Here is a 16950-nt window from a genome sequence, read left to right as displayed (position 1 = left end):
TGTGTTGTGTGTGTGTGTGTGTGTGTGTGTGTGTGTGTGTGTGTGTGTGTGTGTGTGTGTGTGTGTGTGTGTGTGTGTGTGTGTGTGTGTGTGTGTGTGTAGTTGGAAGAGTTGGAAAAGGGATGCAAATCTAACTTCGATTACCCGGGGGACTAACTTTAGTTATTTTTATGAAGTTCAGTAAAACAGTAAAACAATGAACTAAAAAGACCAAAAAACAAATAATAAATGTGAGTACATCTCTACGAGGAAGCCTGCCTTTGCGGAATGTGTAAAGGGCTTTGACAGACAAGGAGCACGTATAATAGCTCTAATATTAACCCAACATGCTTTGATCGTATGCATAGACTGCTTTACTATATATTCCCCGTTTGGCTTAGAAAGTAAATGATTGATATATGAGGTGTTAACTGATTTATTATCTTCTTTGAGTACGGCTTGACGACCATGGTGGTATCTTTCAATGTTCCCACTGTAATGATATAATGTAATACATGGGGAGAACCAATCTCCGGACTTTGTTCAATTTTGAATACTTTTGATACTTAGATAATTTTTCTGAAAACTTTTTGTACTTTGATATATACTGAAAATAACTGTTGTTTGGCTTCAATAAACCAAGTTAAAGTTTAAAACGCCTTCACCCTTTCTAATTCTTCTCTCCACGCGCCTCCTCCGGGACCAGCAAGCATCGAAACGAACCAATTCGGAGCATCGTAATAAATTACGAACAAGGCAAGCGAGACAGTTCGATTGATATTCCCCTAAGAAAGGTTTTTCTCTTAGTGGAGGCTATTTCAGGCAGGATTAGGGTGAGGTCCGCAGGAGAACCGTCTGCGTCTCTCTGGGACTCACTGTCAGGCCAAGTGGGGGAACTCACAGAGGGCACGGCCTCCGCACCTCTCCCCCTTCTCTCAGCCTAAAGGCCGAGTAGGGGTACCCACTCGGGGTGATTTACTCCGGACGTCAGGTCGTGGTGAACCTGCTCGTCGCCGGCGAGGACCGTGCAGTTTGGGCACACACTTCTGAGGGTCCCTGTTATCCGTTTAAACAACCAAAAGAAAAAGGTTTTCCCTTCCGGTGTGGGGGAAACGCCTGCCTCCGGTTAGAACAAAAGATTTTAAGGACAACGTGGTGACCGCACTGGGGCGGCCCGCCAGCGTTAACAGTGTTCTGATCCAACAGTCATATTTAAATAGAGCACATCATCTCTAAAGCAGAACATGAGTCCTACCTGAGCTCCACAGCAACAGCAACAGCATCAACAGGTGATCCATGATGTCCAGGTAGACCGTCTCTCTGCCGTCTGTCTCTCTGTCTGTCTCTGATGCTCTCATGTGCTGTCCTCAGTGTATATCTGCCTACAGGAAGAGGAGGACCTTTGCTGAGGATGTCTTATTTTTCAAGAAGCTGCTGACTGATGACAGATTAGAGGACTGATTCTATGACCACCAGGACAGGCTGAGGTGTTCCTATCAGAGTGATGCTGTCAGTGTGTTCTTACAGTTTTTTTCCATCGCTAACGAGCGCTTACCTATACTTAAAATACTTTTTCTAAACTCTTAACACAGACTTACACCTACAAAACACAATTGGCCAAATAGATCATTTTCTTCTCAAAAGCACATTTTGTTAACTATATACTAACTCTTCATTTCAAAATAGAAGACATCTTTCTCTGCACACACTAACTTTACCAAAACACTGGACATCTGACTCAAAATGAAATTATTCTTTCAAAGAATAACTCTTGTTTTCACTTCACAAGGAACATGCAGCCAATCAAAGTACACCAGGTTTCAAAATACTGGCTATTGTGGACATTACAAAAACTGCATAGACTTTTATGTTTCAGTTTTACAGGTATTTGCATGCAAAACATGCAATCCACTGTTTTTTACGCCAAATTTTTTGGTTGGGAACTGTACTGTATATCCACATGTAATGTTCACATTCAAAAGCATTCCAGTAAAAAGCGAATCAGTTTTTTTTTTCTTTACTGTTTACTACAGGAGGTATAGTAGAAATACTGTTTACAGTATGATACAACAGAAAACGTTTTACAGTATTGTTTAAAGTTAACAAAATATCCATGAACAAAAAAGCAACAGCAAAAAGCCCAGTAAAAAGGGAGAACTAAAAAAAAGCACAAAATTCCTTTATCTAATCCCTGCGATCTTCAGGGTTAGGCCACAAGTTTTCATCCACATCGCATCTGATGTTATCCAAGGCGATACACCTTGGATAAAACCGCTTGGAATGCCTGATCCACCCTTGACAATCATCAACTGTGATGTCCCTGCAGCCAGCATCCATGGCTTCAAGGAGGGACAACTGGTCATGTGGCTGATGGTCATAGACTTTCCACCTCCATGTAGAAAAGAACTCCTCTATGGGGTTGAGGAAAGGTGAATAGGGTGGAAGAAATAGACGAATCAGTCTTGAGTGGACCTCAAACCATGCTGTAACTGCTTGTGAGTGATGGAAGGCCACGTTGTCCCAGGTGATAACGAAGGTCCTCCTGTTTTCACCCTCCTGATCCTGCTCTGGAACCAGGCGCTGGTGGAGATCATCGAGAAAAGCAAGGAGGCGCTCGGTGTTGTAAGGTCCAACCTGACATTTGTGGAGGAGTGATCCTGCATTTGAAATTGCCGCACACATAGTGATATTTGCCCCTCTCTGTCCAGGAACATCAACTGTGGCCCTTTTTCCAATGACATTTCTTCCACGTCGACGCCTTTTGGCCAGATTAAATCCTGCCTCATCCACGTATACGAATTCATGAGGGGCCTGGTTGGCCTCCAATTCCATAACTCTCTGAAACAAAATTTATGTAAATCATGCCATTATAGTACTATATACCATACAGTACTGTAACCTATTACTGAGTAGGTTACCTACTTGAAAAGTGCAAAGCTTATAGAACTGTACATTGAATTGAATATACACACTATACCTGGACATATTGTTGTCGTAGCACCTTGACTCGCTCACTGTTCCTCTCAAAGGGAACAGTGTAGAGCTGTTTCATCCGCACTCTGTGTTTGGACAATGTCCGCGTAATGGTTGCGAGGCTGATGCTATTGATATTGTGAAATATCTCTTGGTCCTCCAAAATTCTGCTTTGAATCTCATGCAGTTTAATTGCGTTATTTGCAACAACCATATCTACTATGGCAAGCTCTTGTTGATGATTAAGGAGCTTACCTCTTCCCCCAGAGGGAGGAAGACGTTGCATTCTTTTGAGGGACAAAAAAAATCAACATATGCATTACTGTATGGCCTCATTGACATGTCAAGTGAGAATAGAAACAATCCATGTAAAATGCAAACTTACCTGTTGGTTTGTTGAAAGATGCGTATAATTGACGCAACCGTTGACCGCCCCAAATTGGGCTGTACTCTTTCACCAGCCTCCCTTAGTGAAAGACCGTGGTTTATCACATGGTCAATGATAGTGGCACGAATTCCATCACTCACCACTGCCCTTGTAGCCCTTAGAATGCCACCACCACGCATTCTTATACCTCTACCTTGCCCTCTCCTTAGGCCTGCTCTTCTCCCTGGACCTGCTCCTCTCACTTCTCCTGCTCCTCTCACTACTCCTGCTCCTCTCACTACTCCTGCTCCTCTCACTACTCCTGCTCCTCTCACTACTCCTGCTCCTCTCACTACTCCTGCTCCTCTCACTACTCCTGCTCCTCTCACTACTCCTGCTCCTCTCACTACTCCTGCTCTTCTCCTGCTCCTCTCACTACTCCTGCTCCTCTCACTACTCCTGCTCCTCTCACTACTCCTACTCCTACTCCTGCACCTCTCACTTTCCTGCTCCTCTCCACTCTCACTGGGCCTGCTCTTCTCTAAGCCTGGGCCCCTACTGCTCTAACTACTTCCTCGTCCAGACATCTTTTTCGGTTTCTGTTTCCAAAAACATACTGCTCCTCTAAAGTCCTCCTTTTAGTAATGCCATTGATTCTAAGCCAGAGTGGAATCAGCTGTGGTTGACCCAATATACCCAACATACATCAGCTGTGTGTCAATTATTCAATTGTTTGTTTATTATCAGCATCAGCTGAGATATATTGTTTTAGAACTGATATTACTGTATTACAGAAGCAGAGGTTTTTATACTGTATCTAAGGTTTGGAATATTGTGTTTGCAATTGTGGGATGTTGTGTGTTAACATTTGTAAATAATACAAAAACAATCCATAATTTTGTTTGGAGGTATAGCTTGTCTGTTAAGAAAATGTAAGCATTATATAAATGTGTTCACTGACTGCATATTGTGTGAAAACAACATGAAATGTGTGAATGGTATGGCCACAAAGGACCGATGTTGTGCTAATCGTGTTTAGAGTTTTGAAAATGTGACTACTGTTTAGAAAAACGCTTGTTAGCGACTGAAAAAAACTGTAATGATTTCTGATGTGTTAACATCCACAGTTACAGCTACTTACTACTACTACTACTACTACTACTACTACCACTACTACTACTACTACTACTACCACTACTACTACCACTACTACTACTACTACTACCACTACCACTACTACTACTACTACTACTACTACTACTACTACTACTACCACTACTACTACCACTACCACTACTACCACTACTACTACTACTACTACTACTACTACTACTACTACTACTACTACTACTACTACTACTACTACTACTACTACTACTACTACTACTACTACTACTACTACTACTACTACTACTACTACTACTACTACTACTACTACTACTACTACTACTACTACTACTACTACTACTACTACTACTACTACTACTACTACACTACCGGTACTACTACTACCACTACTACTACTACTACTACTACTACTACTACTACTACTACTACTACCACTACTACTACTACTACTACTACTACTACTACTACTACTACTACTACTACTACTACTACTACTACCACTACTACTACTACTACTACTACTACTACTACTACTACTACTACTACTACTACCACTACTACTACTACTACTACTACTACTACTACTACCACTACTACTACTACTACTACTACTACTACTACTACTACTACTACTACTACCACTACTACTACTACTACTACCACTACTACTACTACTACTACTACTACTACTACCACTACCACTACTACTACTACTACTACTACTACTACTACTACTACTACTACTACTACTACTACTACTACTACTACTACTACTACTACTACTACTACTACTACTACTACTACTACTACTACTACTACTACTACTACTACTACTACTACTACTACTACTACTACTACTACTGCAGTGTGTGTTCCTGTCTGGGTTCTCTCTGTAACTGTGTCTCACTCAGTTCACTGGCATCGTGTTTCTGTGTTCTTTACTTTAATAAGTCCTTCATAAAGCTGCAGGATGATTTCAGCTGCTTTCTTTATTCACATCAACTCATATTGTGTTGCTCTGTAGGCTCATCTTTAATCCATGCTTTTCCTTTTAGAATGAATCTGGAGCTGTGACTCTGTTTGTGTTGTTTTTAGCTGCATTAACTCTTTCAGTCCCTCCCACGGTTTAAGTGAGGCTTGTACACAAACTGACTGTCAATCAACAGATCAATATCTCTCTGAGCACATCAAGCCACCTTCCTGTGTTGCTATGGTGATCCATACTACATGCACGTGTCACAGTCTGCTTGTTTCTTCTTCACTGAATAGTTTCTTGTTGTTTATTAGTTCTGATGATTTAGTGAACTTCTGATTAAAACTGAGTCTGTTGTTGCACTTCATAAAGTTTCTCCTGTGAGAGCAGAGACTGAAGAAGTACTCACATCTTTTACTTCAGTAGAAGTACTAATACACAGTGTAAATACTCTGTTACAGTAAAAGTACTCATTATGCACAATGGACCATTTCAGAATAATATTATTTTATTGTATTATAATTATTGATGCATTAGAGGACCTAACCTATCTTTCCCTTTCCTTTAGAGTGTTATATATATTTCTGTACATGTAACCTCATTACATTACATTTTGCTGATTTGCTGGAGCCCCGACTGACTCAACACATTACATTACAGTCATTTAGCAGACGCTTTTATCCAAAGCGACTTACAGTCAGTAGCTCAAAGCTTATATTACATATCATTACATATCATTACATATCATTCACCCATTCACACACTGATGACAGGCTACCATCAAGGTGCCACCATCAGACTCTCACTAACATTCATCATCCAGTCCACACCGATGGCCTTCAGGAGCAACTTGGGGTTAAGTGTCTTGCCCAAGGACACATCGACTGCCGAGGCCGGGTATCGAACCACCGACCCTCTGATTGGAGAACTACCTTGCTCTCCACTACGCCACAGTCGCCCCACACATGAAACGCTTCGTTTGAATTCTCGTCTTTACTTCCGTAGAGTAGTGATGTCACCAAGTAACACGTTTTCATTGGACCTGCCTACTGGCTAGTTTAGCATACTTTAAACAAAGGAAGTGGAGCTGGAGCTCAGTCCGAAGAGCTGTGGTCTTCAGAAGACGCTGTGTTCTGCTCTGTGAAAGGAAATGTTCTCTTTGTGGAACTCCAAAGGACGATGACCTGAAGAACAAGTGTTTAAACAAAGCAGAGGACCTTGTGTTGAGTTGGAGGAGTGAGAGAAGAAGAGGGAGAGACTTCCACAGAGTTTCAAACTGAGCCTCATGACCTAACGTGTGAACCTCACGGCTCTGTTGGAATCGGCAAAGTCCTAAGTTTCATATCTCCATGTTACTATGACTTATCATGTGTATTTCATATCTTATATTACGATATCATATTTCTGGACAGGGATGGTTAGTTAGGTTTTAAAGAAGGCTTTCGTGTGGCATGTCTCCAGTGACGTGTTAAAGGACAAAATACCAGAGACAGCTGATCAGCACAGTGCTTCAAGGTGGAGGGAGAAGCAGAGTCTGGGCTGGCGGCTTTGCAGTGGTTCTGTCTTTCAAACAGCTTGCGTTTACGATTTATGCACATTACTGACTTTGCTTCTTCCCCGGAGTCCTTGTGCTTTCTCGCCTCACAGGCTTCCCATGAATTTTGGTTATACCTGGACTGTGGTCGTGCCTCCTGCTGTGACCCGGCTGACACCCACTGCTACTACCATTATTATTATTAGTTACATTACTATTACTATTCCCTATATCGTTATTTTAATTCTACTATAGTTATTGTTGCTTTTATTATATAGTCTTAATTTTTTCCTTCGTTACTCTGCTTACTACTCTTATTATATGAATCATTTATGTCATATACATTGAATGTGTTGTATCTCTGTTATGCTGCTCATTCTGTACACATGACATCTATTGCATTCTGTCCATCCTGGGAGAAGGATCCCTCCTCTGTCGTTCTCCCAGAGGTTTCTTCCTTTTTTCTCCCTGTTAAAGGGGTTTTTTAGGGGAGTTTTTCCTGTGACGATGTGAGGGAAGGACAGAGGATGTCGCATGTGTACAGATTTGTAATTTGTGATTTTGGGCTATACAAAATAAATTGAATTGAATAAAGGAACACAAAACAACCACAATAAATAAACTGTTAGTTCTACAGAAAAACTTTGTGTGTCAGTCTGGTTGTGTTTCTTCTATGTGCTCTGTAGGAGCTCATCTGTCTGTTACTCACAATTGTTAAAAAATTTGAGGCTAAATGTCAATTGTAATTCAGAATATTGGAAGTGTGACTGGTCGGCTGGCTAGGTAGCAATTCCAGAAGGTATTAGCTTTTCGTAACGCCAGTTTGTTGAACTTCCCAACTCCAAGAACACATTTTCGATATTCCTTCAAGTTTCATTAAACTACCAACATTGAATTTAAATTTAATAAAGTTCTTCAGACCGGGTAGACTAACTTTGGACTACGGGAACATAAAGGTGAACTGCTGTGGTTTAGGAGCTTTCCTCCTGGGCCTTTCTAATGTGTAGTAGAGCTTAGCATAAGCTAACGTTAGCTTTGAGCAGACACCTGGAACACCTAGAAGGGTTCAGCCAATCAGAGGCAGTGAGTCATTAAAGTCTCTCCTGTTTTTAACCTCAGTGATGAATACATTGTGTTTCCTGTGAGTGCTTCACAATAAAAGACTTGTGATGTCATGTTGAGGTGTTTTAATGTGAAGCAGCAGCAGCAGGAGATGTTGCGTTAGCATTAGCAGTAGCTTAATGATGCTCTGATACGGCTGTAGGAGAGTGAACAGGAAACAGTGAGGCTGATATCAATCAGATTACTGTCACTGATCACATGATGCATGATTCCACTCAGTTTATCATCAGTGTGAATCTATGACAGACTCCGCCTCAAACCATGAAACACACTGAACAGACGTGAATATGCATTACCTGCAGAAATATTAATTGACTCAAAATACACTCAAGAACTTACAATATAATACAAATTTAGCTTGAAATTAACAAGTTTAGGGCACAACATCACGTTTTATCAGCTGGGAGGATACTTTTGTGGCATGTTTTATAACATGGGGGCTGGAAAACTTTATGCAGTCAAAAATAAATGACACATCCATTTTTATTTTTCAGTAGGAATAATTTACAAACGTTTAATTTACTTTTGTTTATGATATTGCTTTCATCTTGAAAGACATGAATGCAAAGAAATGATTGAGCAGTTTTACTATTTTCTTGTGTGTGTGTGTGTGTGTGTGTGTGTGTGTGTTGTGTGTGTGTGTGTGTGTGTGTGTGTGTGTGTGTGTGTGTGTGTGTTATTGGCAGGTACCTGAGGACTTGATTAGTGCCAGCGGCCCCCTGCCACGAAGAGACTGAGGCGTCAGCGCTCTGATTGGTGGTTTCATTCTGGACTGAGCGCACTCACTGGGGACATTCTGGCCTGGTGCCATCGCTACGGTGACAAGAGACACAGTTACTGAACACACACACACACACACACACAGTTTTACTTATGCATTTGTGAGGACCGTCTTACTTAAACCAACTTCAGGCATTTGTCTTATTTCTACTACTTTGTAGTTTGAAGCCTCCTGCATGTTGTTTGCAAGTTCCTCAGGCTGTGGAAGAAGTACTACCAGAGTACTAAAACCACGGTCCTGCATTTAAAACTAAAGAGTAAAAGTACTCATTCTGCAGAATATTATGTATAATATTATTGATGCATTAATCATCAATTTATTGTTCCAGCTGGTAATGACTTATCATACTGCTGGTACATAATCCAAATAATACATCAGTTAAAGTAACTTTGTCACGCTGCATTGAAAGGTTAAGATTCTACGTTGTGACGCTGCGTTGTGACGCTACGTTGTGACGCTACGTTGTGATGCTATGTTGTTACACTACATTGCGTTTATGCTGTGACGCTACTTTGTGACGCTACTTTGTGGCGCTACTTTGTGACGCTACTTTGTTAGGCTGCGTTGTGACGCTGCGTTGTGACGCTACGTTGTGACGCTGTTGTGACGCGGTGTTGTGACGCGGTGTTGTGACGCTGCGTTGTTACACTACGTTGCGTTTACGTTGTGACGATACGTTGTTAGGCTACGTTGTGACGCTACGTTGTCACACTACGTTGTGACGCTACGTTGTCACACTACGTTGTTACACTACGTTGTTACACTACATTGCGTTTACGTTGTTACACTACGTCGTTACACTACGTCGTTACACTCTGTTGTTACGCTACATTGTTACACTACGTTGTTACACTACGTTGTTACACGTAGTGTAACAACCTCACGGCTGTGGCACATGAGGTAGAGCGCTTGTCCCGTAACCACAAGGTTGGTGGTTCAAACCCCTCTACCGCCAACATGCCGAGGTGTCCTTGAGCAAGACACCTAACCCCAAGTTGCTCCCCGGGCGCTTCATTGCAGCCCACTGCTCCTCCGGGATGGGTTAAATGCAGAGAAATAATTTCCCCATTGTGGGACTAATAAAGGATTGATTATTATTATTATTATTATTACACTACGTTGTTACGCTACATTGTTACACTACATTGCGTTTACGTTGTTACACTACGTTGTTACACTACATTGCGTTTACGTTGTTACACTACATTGCGTTTACGTTGTTACACTACGTTGTTACACTACATTGTTGTTACACTACATTGCGTTTACGTTGTTATGCTACGTTGTTATGCTACGTCGTGACGCTACGTCGTGACGCTACGTCGTTACACTACGTCGTTACACTACGTCGTTACACTCTGTTGTTACGCTACATTGTTACACTACGTTACACTACGTTGTTACACTACGTTGTTACACTACATTGCGTTTACGTTGTTACAGTACATTGCGTTTACGTTGTTACACTACGTTGTTACACTACATTGCGTTTACGTTGTTACGCTACGTTGTTACGCTACGTTGTTACACTACATTGCGTTTACGTTGTTACGCTACGTTGTTACGCTACGTTGTTACACTACGTTGTTACACTACGTTGTTACACTACGCGTTTACGTTGTTACACTACGTTGTTACACTACGTTGTTACACTACATTGCGTTTACGTTGTTACACTACGTTGTTACACTACGTTGTTACACTACGTTGTTACACTACGTTGCGTTTACGTTGTTATGCTACGTTGTTACGCTACATCGTGACGCTACGTCGTTACACTACGTCATTACACTACGTTGTTACACTATGTTGTTACACTACGTTGTTACACTACGTTGTTACACTACGTTGTTACACTACATTGCGTTTACGTTGTTACACTACGTTGTTACACTACGTTGTTACACTACATTGCGTTTACGTTGTTACACTACGTTGTTACACTACGTTGTTACACTACATTGCATTTACGTTGTTACGCTACGTTGTTACACTACGTTGTTACACTACGTTGTTACACTACGTTGTTACACTACGTTGTTACACTACATTGCGTTTACGTTGTTACACTACATTGCCATTGCGTTTACGTTGTTACACTACATTGCCATTGCGTTTACGTTGTTACACCACGTTGTGACACTACGCTGTGACACTTTTACACTACATTGCGTTACGTTGACGCTGTTGTTACGCCACTACGCCACGCTGTGGCGCTATGTTGTTACACTACATTGCGTTTACGTTGTGATGCTACGTTGTGACGCTACGTTGTGACGCTACGTTGTTACGCTACGTTGTTACGCTACGTTGTTACGCTACATTGCGTTTACGTTGTTACAGTACGTTGTTACACTACATTGCGTTGACGTTGTTACACTACGTTGTTACACTACGTTGTTACACTACGTTGTGACGCTACGTTGTTACACTACATTGCGTTTACGTTGTTACACTACATTGTGACGCTACGTTGTTACACTACATTGTGTTTACGTTGTTACACTACGTTGTGACGCTACGTTGTTACACTACATTGTTACACTACATTGCGTTTACGTTATTACACTACGTTGTTACACTACATTGCGTATACGTTGTTACGCTACGTCGTTACACTACGTTGTTACACTACATTGCGTTTACGTTGTTACACTACGTTGTGACACTACATTGCATTTACGTTGTTACACTACGTTGTTACACTACATTGCATTTACGTTGTTACACTACGTTGTGACGCTACGTTGTTACACTACATTGCGTATATGTTGTTACACTACGTTGTTACACTACGTTGTTACACTACATTGCCATTGCGTTTACGTTGTTACACTACGTTGTGACAGTACGTTGTGACGCTACGTTGTGACGCTACGTTGTGACGCTACGTTGTGATGCTATGTTGTTACACTACATTGCATTTACGTTGTGACGCTACGTTGTGACGCTACGTTGTTACGCTACGTTGTTACGCTACGTTGTTACGCTACGTTGTTACGCTACGTTGTTACACTACGTTGTGACGCTACGTTGTTACGCCACGTTGTTACGCGTTGTTACGCTGTTACGCTTGTTGTTACGCTACGTTGTTACGCTACGTTGTTACACTATGTTGTGACGCTACATTGCGTTTACGTTGTTACACTACGTTGTGACGCTACGTTGTTACACTACATTGCGTTTACGTTGTTACGCTACGTTGTTACGCTACGTTGTTACGCTACGTTGTTACGCTACGTTGTTACGCTACGTTGTTACGCTACGTTGTTACGCTACGTTGTTACGCTACATTGCGCTTACGTTGTTACACTACATTGTTACACTACGTTGTTACGCTACGTTGTTACGCTACGTTGTTACGCTACGTTGTTACGCTACATTGTTACGCTACATTGTTACGCTACATTGTTACACTACATTGTTACACTACGTTGTTACACTACGTTGTTACACTACGTTGTTATACTACGTTGTTACTCTATGTTGCGTTTACGTTGTTACACTACGTTGTGACGCTACGTTGTTACACTACGTTGTAACGCTACGTTGTTACACTACGTTGTAACGCTACGTTGTTACACTACGTTGTTATACTACGTTGTTACACTATGTTGCATTTACGTTGTTACACTACGTTGTTACACTACGTTGTTACACTACGTTGTGACGCTACATTGTTACACTACGTTGTTACGCTACGTTGTTACGCTACGTTGTTATGCTACATTGTTACGCTACGTTGTTACACTACGTTGTTACACTACGTTGTTACACTACGTTGCGTTTACGTTGTTACAATACGTTGTTACACTACGTTGTGACGCTACGTTGTTACACTACGTTGTGACGCTACGTTGTTACACTACGTTGCGTTTACGTTGTTACAATACGTTGTTAGTCATCTCTGGTGTTGGTCAGGGATGATTTAGCTCTGATCTGATGGATACACGGTTTAATCCTGCAGGTACACTCAAAGTACACAGACAGGTATGTTTACATTTGTACTTATACTACAACACTTACAGCTGAAGTACTGATCAGTTCTTTTAAAGGAAACTTCCACATATTTCCATCACATCTTGTTTGACAAACGAGAAACCTATCAAACATGGACACTTCCCTGAATAGTTGGGCTGCTTCTTTTTACTACTACTACTACTACGGTTACCGTGACAACCAGCGTTGTTGGCTTGCCGGTTGCCCCTTCAGGCTTGGCTGCTGTTCAGACACTCGGCATTTGGTTTAGAGACACAACAGCCACCAACAGTCCTCCTCTCAGCCTTTTCTACTCCGTGTTTAGGTGCTTTTGAGGCTGCTGCTGCATTCAGTCTTTCAGGGGATAATGTGTCTGTGTGTGTGTGTGTGTGTGTGTGTGTGTGTGTGTGTGTGTGTGTATTAGTGTGTGTGTGTGTGTGTGTGTGTGTGTGCATGTATTAGAGGTTTCTTGGACTTACAAGACCGCCGTCACCCTCACAAGACCACGATTTGTCTCCCTATTACATTAAGGACTTAGGTCTTTGCTGTCTGATTCCTCTGCTCTTCATGGATGCTGATGACAGAGAAGAGAATAAACATTAAGTTTTAGCACTTTTCTATCAAACAAGAAATGCAACTTCACATTGAACTGAAAACATAAGAAAAACAAAGCTGCAATAATCAACATTATTTGTGTTATTGAGCTGACTTTGCTGAGCCACAGTTTAAACCAGTAAGTGTACGTAATTAATACAAAACATACGGTTCCTTATGGCTGTTGCTACGTTAATATTTCCAAAGACATATCATTATCTATCTTTGAAACTAAAACGGCCCTGTCTGATCCCTTAATATCATCTCGTATATTTCTTTCCTTGTCTGATCTCCCATCTTCGTGAAGATTCTTCAAATCGCTGGAGTCTAATCTATTAAAACTATTTTTGTCGCTAACCTCATTAAATAATGTTATACTGAAAACTTCAGATTGATTTCTCCTTAGTGAAATGATAACTGCTATATGTTTTATACAGGCATCAATCTCCGATTCTGCAGAGTAAAGTCAAAGCTTCATGTGTTAAAGCTGCATTCTCTCTAGTGTCCACCAGGGGGCGACTCCTCTGGTTGTATAGAAGTCTATGAGAAAATGACTCTACTTCTCTCTTGATTTATTCCCTCAGTAAACATTGTAAACATGAGTTTATGGTCTCAATCTCTAGTTTCAAGTCTTCTTCAATACAGCATGATGTTCATTTAGTAAATGATGCTCCATTTATAACATAAAGAATATTACATTTTCCTGCATTCCTTCACATTGGAACACTTCGGCCTCTAGGGGGCGCTTGTTTTATACTGTTGGTCCGTTGTTTTAATGACTGAAAAGTCCCTCGTTCTCTCACACACTGAGATATTTTGGGCTCTTTTGGGGACATTAACTGCTGAGTTAAATCCAGCCGTCTTATTCCACAGCTCTAATATGGAAGTAATGAAAAGTTGTGTGATCAGATTTTAGATTTAAAGTTGTTGGTTTTGCTGGATTCCTGTTGGGATTAAACCAGATTAGTTTGTGGAGTGGAGGGAAACCTGCTGAGAGAACGACCAACCAGTCAGTCAGTCAGTCAGTCAGTCCACGACCTCAACCTGCTGCTGCTTCACTTGGTCCTGGGAGGTGGAGGGTCCAGTCGGTGCCTTGCTCAAAGACATTCACAGTCTGTAGTCCTAAAACCAGGAGCTGTTTGAGCAGCAGGTTCTCCAGTTTCAATTTATGCAGAAAAAAAAAAGAAAAGTGAAACAACCACAAAGACAACGACCACAAAGAGATGCAAAAAGATCACATAGAAAACATCTAAAAGTAGATGCCAAATGACTACAAAGAGAAACAAAACAACTACAAAGAGAAACAAAATGACTACAAAAAGAAACAAAACAACTACAAAAAGAAACAAAACAACTACAAAGAGATACAAAACAACTACAAAGAGATACAAAATGACTACAAAGAGAAACAAAACAACTACAAAGAGATACGACACAAATACAGAGACACAAAAGGACAAGAAATGACTACAAAGAGACAAAAGGTGACTACAAAGAGACAAACGGTGACTACAAAGAGACAAAAGGTGACTACAATGAGATACATAATTACCACATAGAATAAAAAATAAAAAAATAGATGCAAAACCACTACAACAAGACGCAAAATTACTCAAAATAGATGTGAAACGATAACAAGTGACCCAAAATGACTAAAAGCAAACACTTAATAATAAATTGGCATCATCTGAAAAACATGAGTTAAAATGGGTTACAATTCTCAGAATGAATGAATATTTGGTGGTAATGATGGTGATGAGGATCAGGACTGAAGTTGGTTACAAAAATGAAAAAGATTAACAGAAAGTATCTTGTGTTTTTTTAACTTTTTTGTCCTCACATTTTTTTTAAATCTGTTCCGCTCTCAGCATCAACACTAGTAAACTTTTATTAAAATACTTTTCAGTAAAACTTGTACTGTGGTAATTTATTTATAATGTCTTACTCAGCAGAACTGGGAACACAGAAGTCACATGATCAGTCTCATCTGATTATTTAACACTGAATAAATTAATAGATTGGATGGAGATTTACTGGTGAATCAGATGAAACACACACACACACACACACACACACACACACACACACACACACACACACACACACACACACACTTGCAGGAGGAAATATAAAATCTCTCTCTTTACGCTTCACTAGCCAGAAAGAACGCTTTGTCCTAACACAACAAACACATTTACAACGCTTCGTTGGTGGCACACTCTCGCCCACACACACACAAACACACACACACACACACACACACACACACACACACACACACACACACACACCGACCTCTCCTGAGCGTCATGTGACCCCACAGGCAGCCAATGGGAGCGTGCCGTGGGCCGGTGATGTCACCAGGTGAGTGTGGGTGTATTGTTGGGAGAACAGAGGGAGGCATGCTGCCGGAGACACCCGACTCCTCTCCTCTGGTGGAGGCGGTGCTAACGTATCATTAGCTGTCACTCACTTTGAACATAATCTCATCACCGAGCGGCCTCACAGCTTAAAACGTCGTCAAATGTAACGACACCGTTTTTTTTTACTGAAACCGAGGTGAAGACCGTTAAAAAAGTTTCAAACACGACGACGAAACTCAGAATGAAGTGAAGTACAGCCTTAACCAGCAATTAAGAGATTAGACAGATATTAAAGGGTGGCATGGAGGGAGAGCAGGTCCTTTTCTAATCTGAAGATCAGCGGTTTGATCCCCGACTCCTCCAGAGTGCTTGTTGAAGTGTCCTTGGTCAAAATACTGAACTGCAAATGGCACCTGAAGGCTGTGTCATCATTCAGTATTTGTGAATTAATGAATCTAGTTTAGATCTTGATGACCAGATGGACCTTTAGTTTACATTTAGTGTTAAAGCACTTTTAATGGTCAGAAGACTACAAATCCATTTACCATATTTCCCTCAGGAGCTGGTGAACCATGGGTAGTTTGACTGTTTGAATACCAAAGATAAGATATTAAGATATACAGGTCCTTCCAACCATCTCTGCTCCCAGTAGACCACACGACACTAAACATCTGTGCAATATAATAGTTATTCTGTCTGTATATATAATATTTTAGTTACTGTGGATTTTTTACTTTTTGTTTACTTATTTAATATTATTTACTGTTTTTACTGCTTTTTTACACTTGTTTTTGATCTTGTTTTGCACTATCCTCTCTGCTGCTGTAAATCCTGTAAATGTCCGCGCTGCAGGACTAATAAAGGATTATCTTATCGTATCTTATCTTAAAGAGAGGTGTTCAACAGGAGTTCACGTGATAATCTATCTGTCCATTCTCTTCCTCTCATCTGAGGTCGTCGGGGTCAGACTGGCCTCATCCAGTATTCGTAGCTAAATCTACGACAAAATAATGGACCGTAATTCATTGATACACCTCGAAATCTGCTAGTATGTCATCCACGTGATGACGAACGAATACGTTTAAAGTACGCAAAAAACACACAGGGATGTTCCACTCTTCATTTCCTGTTTGAAACAGGAAGTACATGTTGATTTAT

At 40.9% G+C, this 16950-nt stretch overlaps 1 protein-coding gene across 1 annotated transcript; it reads right to left on the bottom strand.

The window, feature by feature from the left end:
* Positions 1-2163: 2163 nt before the first annotated feature.
* LOC129091482 (uncharacterized) lies at positions 2164-3656 on the bottom strand. The gene is made up of 2 exons (XM_054599130.1): positions 2957-3656; positions 2164-2817 (listed from the first exon to the last, which is right to left on the bottom strand). Exons 1-2 carry the CDS (start codon positions 3236-3238, stop codon positions 2164-2166), a joined length of 936 nt encoding a protein of 311 aa, XP_054455105.1. The 5' UTR covers positions 3239-3656.
* Positions 3657-16950: the final 13294 nt, after the last annotated feature.

The sequence above is a fragment of the Anoplopoma fimbria genome, chromosome 1 (assembly GCF_027596085.1).
Source record: "Anoplopoma fimbria isolate UVic2021 breed Golden Eagle Sablefish chromosome 1, Afim_UVic_2022, whole genome shotgun sequence".
Lineage (NCBI taxonomy): Eukaryota > Metazoa > Chordata > Actinopteri > Perciformes > Anoplopomatidae > Anoplopoma > Anoplopoma fimbria.
The sequence above is the reverse complement of the archived record's forward strand: the minus strand, read 5'-3'. Positions and strand labels throughout refer to the sequence as shown.

Coding starts and splice junctions, on each gene's coding strand:
- LOC129091482 (XM_054599130.1), bottom strand. CDS start 3,238: ATGCAACGTCTTCCTCCCTCTGGGGGAAGAGGTAAGCTCCTTAATCAT. Junction 2,818..2,956: donor TACGACAACAATATGTCCAG/GTATAGTGTGTA, acceptor ATTTTGTTTCAG/AGAGTTATGGAATTGGAGGC.